Genomic DNA, 12047 nt, shown 5'->3' with positions numbered 1-12047 from the left:
TCACTTACATTGTCTGGCGAGGTCCAGTCCGCAGGACCTGTCCCTGTCCCACCCTCAGCTTTTCTGCAGGAAACACAAAAGGAGGGGCGAGTTATTTCCAAGTCCTGAGGTGCCTCTTCAGGGCCTGGCCACTTTCTGTCCACCCTCTCAGTGAGGTCTGAGAGGCAGCTCACTCCAAGGCTGCTGCTCTAGTGGGGGTGTCTAATTAAGGATTCTCTAGGGGGGGCTGAGAGGTCCTGGGTAGCAATTAGGAGAAACTCCCACCTGCTGATGCTCTGCTGCAGTGACACTCTCCCCTGGGGCCAGCGCACAGCCCCCTCCAGAGAACTGGCTGACCCAGATGTGGCCAGGGGGCAGGCACAGCCTCTGGAAGAGCCCACTAAGAGACCCCATTGCATCCTTGCTGACTCCCTCATTAAACTGGGGTTCCAAAAGGGCAGGATGCAGGCTGGATGCATCTCTGTGCATTGAATACATGTGGGGGTGGCTTGCAGAGCAGCTAGCTGGATGTGCTACGGCTGAGGAGCCCAGGTTCTGTGGAGCCCCCAGGAGGGGTGACCTGGGCCAGCTGGGGTGGGGGTGCCTGGCAGACAGGGCCTCAGGGGATGGGAAAGAATCGCCTTGTCATTAAGAGGAGACAGCGCAGGGCACTGCAGATGCGGACAGTGAGCAGAGGACCTGCCCACCCCCAGTGCAGCCGCAGCTCCAGGAAGGGGCTGTTTGGGCTCCGGAGCCCATGGAGAGTGCGGAGCATGGGGGCCACCTGCACTGGTGGGGGGGAGCAGAGGCCTGAGGCTTCTTCCAGCAAGGGAGGAAGAGTGGCGGGGAGCCAGCCTGACAGGACCCTCCCGGCTGCAGAACCAAGAGGGTGATATTGCTGAGGGGTAAAGTGGAAAGATTTTCGGAACAGCTAAGCCATGCCAGTTTTGAGAGCAGTACAATTTAAGAATGATTCTGAGTGGGAAATACACTACCGCGAGACCGGAAGCGCCCTGAGGGGCTAAGAGGGATCTGAACAGCCCTTTCCCTGGAAGAAACTGGGAGAGTGGGAGGTAAAGGACGTTGCTCGGCAGAGGCACAAAGAGGATGGCCAGGGGCTTTTTGCCAGCTGCCCCCGATTGGGCTTCAGCAGGTCTAGAAGGCAACAGAACAGACATTGGTGCAAGGCTGCTGACAGGCTGCGTGCACTACCTGATGTGCACACTTGTGTGGGAGCATGGGGAGCTCGGGGCTGGGCACACTCCTCAGGGCACGTGATGTGGGACAGCACAGGCTGCGGTCAGTTCTGGCACTGACCTGGGGGCCCCGCTCCTTCCCAGGCATGGCAGAGGCTCCAGACATCGGCAGAGCTCATTGGCCCAAGGCTGCCATACTCACCCACTCTGCCGTAGTGAAAGACCTTCAGCAATTTGATGAAAATAGAAGATTCTAATGAGGCTTGAATCCCTAATCACACTGAATCTACATGCAAGCCCCGGACGCTTCCCTCTGACCCGTGTGCCCGCCTGCCGCCCTCCTCAACACCAGCACAGCCACACCCTGGGCACATTCTGAGGCTCCCGGAGCACCTGACGGCATCCTCCTCAGGCCTAGGAAATGTCCTGGTTGCTACTCTGTGTTCCAATCTGTATTTAAAAGCATCCTGACAGAGCAGGCTTTTATGAAAAGCAAAACAAAGGCTTAGAAATAGAAAATAAAAGGTCCCCTGCATCTCGCTTGCTCTGGAGTGCTGGCGTGGCGGCACGGCGGCGAGGGCTCTGAGCAGCCCTGAGGTAAGAGTGAGCGAGCGGCAGCCTTCCGGATCTCCCCTGCTCCCCAGCCCCCGGAACTGGGTTCAGCCCAATGCCCTGTTTTCAAAACAACAACAAAAACTGGAGCAAAGTTTCAAAGAAGCAAAAACGCAAGTGCAAAGACCAGATGGCGCATGAGAAGGAGGAGGTGAGGAAGGCTGACTCTGGGAGGGCTCCAGGCCATGGCACCTGTCCTCCTTGGCCTGGGTGATCACGGTGATGAAGGACGTGGAGTCTTCCATGGCGTCAAAGTACTCGGTATCTTCATCTTCCTCACTGTCTTCTCCTTTGGGCGTCAGGAGGCTTCCTGCAGACACATGCAGAGATGCCGCCTCAGTTTACAGAAGTCCAGAGCCCCAAGGGCCCCTCCCGACCTCCAACTCTGCCCCGCTCTGTGGTCCAGCCCCTCTCCACGTCCATCTGGTCCTGACTAGCCTGGCTGTGGCTGCCCTTGGTCCCTTTTCTAGAATGTCCTTTCCTCTCACCTCTGGCACAGAACCTCCCTCCTTCCAGAAGTTTCACCTGGTCTCTCAGTTTGTGTGTGGCCACCTTCCCTCTCTGACAGACCCCCTTCCCAGTGTACTCAAGACCGCTCGATCCAGGTTAGGTGGGCAGCCACCTGGCCCCTTGGCAGCCCTGCCAAGGGCCTGGTTGAACTCACTGAACTTTTGAGAACTGGAACTAGACACAGGGAGGCTGTTGCCAGTGGGTGGTGGGCATGGAGAACACCAAGCCACAGAGGCAGGCCAGAGTTGGCCAAGACAAGCACAAGGGGTGCGCACATCACGGGCGGTATCGGGCCAGGTGGGCGGGGCGGGGGAAGTCAAAGGGACAGAGGCCAGTAGACTGAGCCAGGCCCCAGGGGTGGCCCTCGTGCACTCACCCTCACTGAAGCTCTTGGTGGGGTTGGCGGCCCGGCCAGGGGCGCTGCGGAAAGCCCGCTCGAGGCTGTTGTGCTGCTTGGCTAGCTGCTCGATGGTCTCCTCCAGATGGACGCGCTGCTCTTGCTCATACTGCAGCGCTCGCTGCCATTTCCGGCTGTGTGTCTCTGCGAGTTCCAGGAAGTCCCTGCAGGCCTGGAGGGAGGAGTGGCCTCTGAGCACCAGGCCTGGGCCAGGTTCCCTCACCCTCCATACCCTACTTGCTGGTGCAGGGCAGTGCGGAAGGCCCTGGGGTGCTGTCTCCCTCCCTCCTCTCATCGCGGGGTGCTCAGAAACATCTTTGCTGTCCCCTTTGGCCTCTTCAGGGGCCCTGGCTTTCTCGGAGCCCATCTAGGGATTGGCATCCGCCTTGGCCAGCCTCCCAGTCAGGACGCCAGCGCAGGGGGTCAAACCCAGCATGTTGCCTGGGGCCCGAACTTTCAGCTGCCCTGTCATGGCTGTGGGAACTAAGGTTCGTCATAACCTGTCGCTGCTGACACCGAGGTTAGCTCGGGTTAGGTGCTGGCTTCGGCACAGAGGAACGAAAGCCTTCTTCTGCCGTACTTGTCAGCTCGGAGAGGTAATGGATCTTGTCTGGCAGAGGAACTGGTACTGGAAATTTCCACCAAGTTACCTCAAAGTCGGCATCACATAACTGCTTTTAAGGTCCCCCCTTTAAACTTGTGGCCTATGCCATCCATATTCTTTTCGACTTCCTAGGTTGATAGATGGTTCTACCTCTTACGAAGCAGGGGGTGGTCATTCTGGCTGTCGTCACAGCGGAGGGGAGGGCAGCGAGGTCCATGGCAGGGACCTCTGGATGCGCTTGCTGGCCGCCTCCAGGAGGCATTTCCTCGGCCCATGCCTGCATCCACAGACCCCGCCCCCACTCTCCTGCACTCCCTTCGCGCGCCCCTGGTCACAACAGCTGCCAGGCGCCACACGCCTCACCCTGAGGGCCAGAGACGAGTTCCCTGGAGGAAGAGGGGCACAGGGCCCTCATCGGGGATGGGGACACTAGTGTGAAGGGCTATGGGAGGAACCAGGGAAGCGATGGGGTGCGCCAGCTAAAGGGGTGCCTGGTATACTCCCTTGGGGGCTGCCACCCGCATCGGCAGGGGCACTGGGTGCAGGTGCTCCAGAATGTTTGCTGCTTGAGTCAGCACCCTACTAGGGCGGGCCTCCTAAGGAGAGCAGGCTTGAGCCAGCGCCTCACTAAAGGGGTGGGCTCCATGTGGCTCTGTGTTGGGGCACTTGCCTAGGCCTTGCTGGCTCTCGTGCCCCACAGGGTGAGAAGACACCTGGGGGCCGGCCTGGCTGACTCGAAAGGGCTCAGCCAGCCCCAGGCACGCTGCTCATATGAGCCCCTCTCTGGGCATCTGTCCTCCATCTTGTCACCCGTACCCGTAACCCGCAGGGCTCTCTATGGCCTCTGGGCCTCCTAGCCGCAAAAGCAAAAAGGGAAAGATAATCATAGCTCGAAGATGAAGTAGGTTCCCTCCCTATCCTTGAAATTCATAGACACCAATACTTTGGAAATGACTATTTTCTTTTCTCAGGTGGCAGAGCCTCTCACAGACCTGGCCCCAAATCCTCTCCAACATCATTTACTGGGGCGCCACCCCTCCCCCCACTGTCACATGTAGCCCACCAGGCGCTGTGTCTTCCCTTTTCTGGTTCAGTTCCAAACAAGCCTGCTTGTGCTAATGCCACCCCAGCCCCCTCATGCCCGGGGCAGGGCCGTCTGGGACATTCTCAGGAGCACCGAGGGAACAGTTTCAATAGTGGACACAGCTAAAGAGGGAACAGAGGCCCAGGTAGGCCAGGGGACTTGCCAAGGTCATGAGGCAGAGGGGGTGACCTTGTCCAAGTCCCCATGGGCCCCACCTGCACATCTCCCAGGGCACACAGGCAGTGCCGTCCCCATAGCCGCCTGGCCTTGGCGTGGACAAAGGGCTCCATTTCCACCTGCAGCCGGCCAGGATGGCCAGGTATGGCCGCCACATGTCTGACTTGTAGCGGCGCTCAGACTTTGGGGCTCCCAGATGGGCAGGTAACCAGACCCCTTTGCTCTCTGGGTACCTGGAGCTGAGACCACCTCCCCACACTCACCCCAGCCTATGGAACCCCACACATGGCAGCACTACCGTGGCCCCTGCCTCTCAGTGATCTGGGGCCATAAAGGTGGCGACAAGAAGGAAATGTGCACGGGGTGGGGGGGGGGGTGCCTGGGGCTTTCCTCCCCTCCACACGGAGGAGCAGCAGGCTGGCTCCGCACACTCCTTCAAGGGCAGGAAGGGGCAAAGCTGAAATTAGGTCAGGACGGCCTGGCTCCGAGGCTGCCATTCTGGAAGAAGGGTGACCCTCTCAGCCCTCCAAGTTGGAGAAGGGGGACCCGAGGTCAGGCCCAGCCAAGCCACCGTGATGCAGATCCACTGCCCTCTGGCCCCACAATGCCAAGCAGCTCCTGCATCAGGGCTGGGCCAGGCCCCACCCAGGCACACACAGGGGTCAGCCCCCCCAAACACGGAGGGGACTGTACTGACTTCCTTGATGTGAGTCACAGCATCAGGAAGCAGCTTTTCACTTTGATTCAAACTTTAAAATAGCCCTTTGCACATTCAAAATAGTTTACCTCTTGCACACAGGAACCAGCACCATCTGGACACCAGTTTGCCAACTGATTTTAGATATTTCTGGAATCTATTTTTACTTAACTTCCCAGGCTCCAAATGAGCGAGCTGTCGGGAGCGGCACGGTGGTCAGCTGGTCAGGAGCCTGCCCACCAGCCCCAGGACCAGGGGGACAGCTCTGGCTCCTGGGTGGGCACAGCGAGCCCACAGGCTCTCCGTACGGGCTCAGAGATGCCTCACAGCCTTTCCAGCAGCGAGGGGCTCCTTCTGCTGCCTCTTTATTTCTGTGATGCCACAAATCCGAAGCCCTGGCCGAGTGCCTGCATTGCTGCCCTTCTCCACCCCCCACGCCCCGCCCCCCCAGCCTGTGCTTCCTCCTTCCTGCGGCACTTGGCTCTTGCAGCTCCTTCCAGCCTCCTCCCCTTCCCGCCCCCCTCCACGGGCTTTCCCCCTCGTGGTCCTCAGAACCGGCCCCCCAGCCTGCCCAGCCAGGTCTCCTGTACACACCAAAGCACATCCTGTCCTTAGGGGACCCACCCAGAGACCAGGGGCTGCTCCTCTGCTCTGGGGTGGGCAGCCATTCTCTGCTGGCTGTGCCCTGCCTGCTGCCCACACTGGCACCAGCTCTACCTTTGGTCTTCTGTGGGCACACTGACTGTATTACAGTGCCTTTCCATTAAAGGTCTTGATGCAGATGGCAGACCCTATTTAGAGTGGGCAGGTTTGGGGGTTCCGGGGTCTTCCTCTCCCTTCCCTGTAACAGAAAGTTGCGCGGGCTCGGCGCTGTGCAGCGGTGCCTGGGTTCCAGGAGGAATGGTTTGCTGACAGGAAGTGTGAAAAATGAAGCTGTGATGCCCACATGGGGCTTTGAGGGGTGAAGAAGGACCTGCCAGGCATCTGAAGGGCAGGGGGAGGGCTGCGTCCCTACCGAGCGGCAGGGATGGCTGTGAACTTGGCCCTGGCCTTCTTCCCCCAGGCCGAACCACCTACCCGCCTCAGCCGGAGCCACAGCCAGCTCTGGCTCCCCTCCCCCCACACACACAATGAACAGGAACGTCCTGACCCCCGTGGCCACAGACAAGGGGTCCGAGGGGCCCAGGAGGGAGCCGGCTCGAGAAATGACGTGAGGCCACTGGAAGTGGAGCCTGGTCTGTCGCACCCAGCGCAGGGACCGCGGAGTTGGTGACGGGGCCGCTTCCCTTCTGGGGAGCCCCGTGCCAGGGCCGTGTGCAGGGGGCACTTACGTTGATCATAGCATTCGACGTGATCCGAAAGAGGGTGGCCCGCTCGTTCACGACCTTGAGCTTCTCGCTGCTCTCGGCTGGGATCTTGAGGCCGTCCAGCTCGGTCAGGGAGCGCTGGAGCGCCGCGCCGTGCTTGGCGATGAGGTCATTGCACGTGCTGAGGTCGTCTAGCTTCAGGGAGAGGTTCTTGATGGTGTGGTACAGCTCGCTCTTGTCAGTGGGGGAGGCGGTCTCCTCGTCGTCCCCAGAGTCATCTGTGGAGGGAAGCAGAGCTGACGTGGTGAAAACACGCACAAGGGCCCAGGAGGAGGCCGCACCCCTGAAAAATAAAGTGTCTGAGAGGGTGCCAGTTTCTGCTCCTGGCCAGGGTGAGGGGGCCTGCTAGTCTCCCCAGGGTGGGCACAGCAAGCCCTCCCGAGACAGTGGGCCGGCATGGCAGCTGGAGCGACCAGCTTGAAAGACAGGGCCGGGGCTATGCTGTGGAGGGGGCTTGGCAGGTACCTACCTGGGTGTGTGGCGCCAGGCCCCCTAAGCACCGCACGCAGGCAGGGGTGGCAGGGCTTGGTGGAGGGGTGGAGACTGCTGTGTGGGGGTAGCAGTGCCAGACCACAGAGAGCTGGATGAAGCCAGCTCCTTCCCCTGCATCACAGACCCAGCCCAATCTCCCCGCTGCCCACCTTCCTGACCAGGCGTACTTTGTTCTCTGCCCCATGCCCACCCCTCAGGCATGCCAAATGGCCCTGTTTTCACGAACACTTGGGTGCGTTATCATTTGGGACTTTTCCCACTGTGCCCCACTGCCTGAACCTCCTCACATCACCCACCAGCGGTCTTGCCCCTTCCTATCCCTATGCCACCTCATCTTCAAAGCCTGCCGGGAGAGCCCCAGGCCCAAGTCACACCATGCATCTCCCTCTGCCCAGTGCCATCCTCCTGCAGCCCTCCACCCAGCCCCCTTGTGGAAAAGGCCATTCTCATTCATGAAAAGCCTCTTGCGTGCAACACCGCCTGTGGCACACACAAAGGTGGCGGGTCCCACACAGGAGGGCCGAGCCTGGAGAAGAGGTGAATAGTGGGAGACAGAGCTAGTGGAGAGGGGAGACGGCGATGGCCTCTGGCACAGCCAAGGAGCCTAGGCCTCCATCCCTCGGCAAATAGATACATGGATATTTGAGCAGAGGTTCATGGGAAAGACGGGACAGGTGGCAAGTGGGGTGACTGAGCAGGATGGACAGAGAAGCCAGAGGCCAGGTAGGACCAGGGTAGTCACAGGAGGTCAGGGGCTGGAGAGGTCCCCAGGACCCAGCCTGGGCGGGCTGATGGCAGCACCCAGCCAGCCCCAAGGCCATGCACAACCAGGAGAGAAGAGGCTCCCATGCAGCCCCCACAGCTGCACAAGTCCTCAAAGAAGGCACAGGGGTCACTCAGCGGACGTGCAGCCCAGCCTCCCGTGCCCCACGGTGTCTAGGGCTCTTCAGTCTGGGACACAGTGGGCGCAACCCCTTCGGGTCTGGGGGGAAGCAGAGCTGGACAGTGAGCGAGAACCTGTCTCCAGGGTGGCGAACCTGCCCTTGCTGAGTCCCCACGTCTCAGCTCGGGGTGAACTCACATTGGAAAGGCAGATGAAACTCAATTATTAGAGATGCAAATGAAGAGATGATGTGACACTCCTCAAATTAGAAGAAAGGACGAATGGCATTAAATTGGCTTCTGCTTTCTGAAGAGGAAACTGACCATCAAGATCCTTGAAAATGACACCTCGGCTTCCAGCCCCGCTTCTCGCAGATGGGGCACTGGGCTGCGGGCAGGGCATTTAGCCCAGAGGAAGGACATGTCCGTACTGTCCCCACCTGCCTCTGTTACTCCCTCTGGGAATAACACCCAGAGACAAGGAGAACCCCAGAGGAACTAAGTAACAATCCACAGCGCGGGACACACACACACACACACCCCCTGTCCAGTCCCAACATCCCTAACATCTTATGGCAAATTTGCAACAGGACAAATAGCTCATTTAACCCTTGCACACTTGGCAGCCTCATTTCACAGGTGAGGAAACCAAAGCTCTGGGCAGGATGGGCCCTAACAGCTCTAGTGGGGCTGGGGTCGTCCCCCCAGTCATGCTGGTCACTTCCTGTCTCTCAGGACAGGCCACACTGCATCTGGCGCGGAGAACAAGCCTGATCCTGGAAGGGGCACACCCTGGTTGTCACGAGCCCGTGCACGACTCCCAGTGAGCCCCGATCCTCACTCCACAGTGGTTTCTCTTTCATGGAACTGAGAGGAGACTCGTCTACTGGCCCTCTTGTCCCACTGCTTTACCCCAACTTGCTCCCCCTTCCCAGTCTGTTAGCTTTCCCAGGAAGAGGGGAGAGCCTGAATGTTTGCAGGGGGGAGGGGGCTGCAGAGCCCACCGCCTGGTGCCCACAGGGCAGGAGGCTTCTGGGTCTAGAGCCCTCTCAGAGGGCAGTGGCGCCAGGGAACCAAATGGGAGAGAAACTGGAGCGGGAGATGGAGGGCCGGGAGCAGGAGGGCTGCTGCCTTCCGATCTTCCTCTGCCCCCGACCTCCCGCCCGCTTTGCAAAGACCAGTTACTCCAAGCTGTGCCTCCCAGCAGGGCAGACAGGGCTGCCTTTCCGAACGCCCAGCGACTTGCCCTGCTGTCTGCATGCCGATTCTGGTGTGCTCCAAAGGTTCACATCAAACCTTCACAGAAAAGCTACTAAGCAGGAGCCCAGCATGTGGCTCTGCTGTCTTCAAAGCCTGCAGTTTCTGAAACAAGGGCACGGGGCCTGATGATGGAGAAGCTGCTTCTGTTCTTCACCTTCCCCAGACACCTGGGGGCCAAAGAGGGCCCTCAGTTTCTAATGAAAATGACTTCTGGGTGGTGGCTGAGGAATTCAGGCCTGGCATTCTGCAGCCAGTGGCACCCTTGGGCTTTCCTGGCTAATGTGACAAAAGCCAACAGCAGCCCCAGCCGGTGGAGCATAGAAGAAGAATTGATCCGGACCCCTAACCAGGTGGAGCTCAGAGGGCTGGTGCAAGCAGTTCTTGAGATGGCAGGATCACGAGGAACAAGTTACCGTGGGCTCAGCACTCCACCCTAGCCTCAGTACCACCGTTTCTAGAAGACACCCGTCAATTCTCACCAGCTACACCGAAGAATGAATTGCTTTTTTGATTAGAATAAAAAGCTGACTGGGTGGCTGACTGGGTTGGCTAGCACCCCTCCCCCTTCAAATCCATTCCCTTCCCGGAACTTCAGAATGTGATCTAACTTGGAAGAGTTAATGCAGGCGGAATTAGTTAAGATAGAGTCATACTGAATATCCAGGACGGGTCCTTCATCCAATATAATTATTAGATGAGAGAAAATGCAGAGACACAGGTGAGCAGACTCTGCAATGCCGGGGATCACTGGTAACACCAGAAGCTAAAAGAAAGGCATCAAAAAAATTCTCCCCTAGGCTGACAGAGATCACAGCCCTGCCGAGGCCTGACTTCAAAACTTCTGGCTTCCTGAAGTGTGCAAGGATAAACTTCTGTGGCTTTAAGTCACTGTTTTGTGGTAATTTGTTATGGCAGCCCTAGGAAGTTACCGTGCAGCGTAACACAACACATAAAAAACTGTTACCTCCCAGCTGCGACAGGTCACAGATCCTAAAGTCAAGGTGTTGGCAGGGCTGTTCCTTCTCGAGGTTCTAGGAGAGAAGGTGTTTGCCTTCTGTCAACATTCCTGGGCTTGTGGCCAGCGGGCTGGCCCGCCCACCCACCCTCAAAGCCAGCAGAAAAGCATTTCGCAGCATCTTGCAACTACTCTGATCCTCCTGCCTGCTTCCTGTAAGGACCCTTGTGATTATTTTGGGTGCACCTGGCTAATCCAGAATCCTCTCTCCAGCTCAAGATCCTTTCCTTACTTGCAGCTGCCAAGTCCCTTTGCCATATAAAGCAATGTTTCTGGGGGCTTCCCTGGTGGTACAAGGGGTTAAGTCACAGCACTATGAAGCTATCCATAGGCACTACAGCACAGCACAAGTTCGATTCCCGGCCAGACAGGGAGCTAACTCACATGGCGCAGCAGACCTCTCCTGTCTCACCTGCTGCTCCCCTCAGCAGTGTATTTCAGTCAGTCTGCCTGTTCTGTTCCCCGCTCTCTGTCTCTGATGAATCCTCTCACCCCTGCACCTCTGGCCTGTACCCCAGCTCTTGTATGCATAAATAAATAAATCTTTTTAAAACATAAAAGCAATGTAGTCACAGCTTCTGGGAACTAGGATGCCTTTGATCGTTATTCACTTACGCTGAGTAGCTGTGGCTGAGCGAAACGCCAGCTGTGTTCTCACAAGGCGTCAAGCATGCTTGCCTCACTGTGCTGGGCAGTGGTCCCGGGAGCCTCTCTAAGCGCTGAGACTCCTGCCTGGGACTGAGACTAAACTGGAACTTCCTGGTCTCCATCCCACCAGCACCCCCATCACCCTCCACTGGCACCACTCACCTCTGCACATGACCAATCCTGAGCTTCCTTCAAGTCACAGAGCCTAGAGGCAGAGGAAGCCCACGGGGTCATGAGCAAAGTGAGCGCTGATGCGATGGCGGGCTGGGCACGGGAAGCTCCAGCTGGGTCTCGGTGCCCATGACTCGTGAGAATCCAGCATGATGCGGGCTGGGCACCCCCAATAGCCAGGGCCCTCTTCACCCTCTCCTATCGGGAGGCTCCCGGGAAGGAGTGGAAACAGCTGTTGCTGTGGAAACAGCCAGTGCAGTGGAGCCAGGTGAGCTATTTTTAGAAGTGGAGGTTTTTTTTTCCACCTTTTGGAGAAATGAATCAAGTTTCTGGGTGGGGAAGGCCGGGCAGGGAGCAGCTTTTTGAAACTAAGAAACCAAAAGACTCTCCAGATTGGTTTTGAATGAGGGGTGGGTAGGGGGTGGGAAGCAACCGAGGGCCAGAGGCCTGGTAGTCACCCCATTTTGTACTCTCTGGATTGTTTCTCAGGAGTCAAGACATGGGATTACGTGGGGCCCTTCCCCTTCACACTGGCTGGAGATGAATGAGAGCAGCTCTGGCTGAGGAGGGACCTCAGGACAGGGTCACCCCTTCCTCTGCACCTGCACCCAGTACTAGGGTCACTTCGACTGAGCTTTGCTCTGGGCCCTCAAGTCCCTCCCATGGGCCCCCTAGCACTGGGCCCCCCAGCCAGCTTCCAGCCAGCTGGGTAATATCCAAACATGGACAAGGAGCATGGTGGCTTCTTGGAGGACAGGCGCATCGCTTGCTCATCTCTGCATGCCCTGTAGAAGCCTGGCACTAGGCCACAGGCCAGGCAAGTGCATGCAGGGGAGACAAGCAGAGCCTGGGCCGATCTCTGGGAATTGGGGGAGGAGGTAGCCATAGGCGGGTCCCTACCCTCGGGATGGGCCACACCACCAGGTCTGCGTGCCTGTGCATTCTTGCCCCATCCC

The 12047-nt window shown here is 58.4% G+C and overlaps 1 protein-coding gene across 7 annotated transcripts in view; it reads right to left on the bottom strand.

Moving 5' to 3' along the window:
* The window catches only part of OSBP2 (oxysterol binding protein 2), a 119206-nt gene that overhangs the window by 14026 nt on the left and 93133 nt on the right, over positions 1–12047 (bottom strand). For all 7 annotated transcript variants that reach the window (XM_037510898.2, XM_037510901.2, XM_054695253.1 and 4 more), the window contains 4 exons: positions 6588–6841; positions 2674–2866; positions 1980–2097; positions 9–63 (listed from right to left, as the gene is read on the bottom strand). In XM_037510898.2, the coding sequence (XP_037366795.1) occupies positions 9–63; positions 1980–2097; positions 2674–2866; positions 6588–6841 (620 nt within the window). The remainder of the gene's footprint in view (positions 1–8; positions 64–1979; positions 2098–2673; positions 2867–6587; positions 6842–12047) is intronic.

This window comes from Talpa occidentalis, unplaced genomic scaffold, assembly GCF_014898055.3.
Source record: "Talpa occidentalis isolate TD23 unplaced genomic scaffold, MPIMG_talOcc4v2.1 talOcc4.14, whole genome shotgun sequence".
Classification (NCBI taxonomy): domain Eukaryota; kingdom Metazoa; phylum Chordata; class Mammalia; order Eulipotyphla; family Talpidae; genus Talpa; species Talpa occidentalis.
Note: the sequence above shows the minus strand (reverse complement) of the source record. Positions and strands in the feature narration are given on the sequence as shown.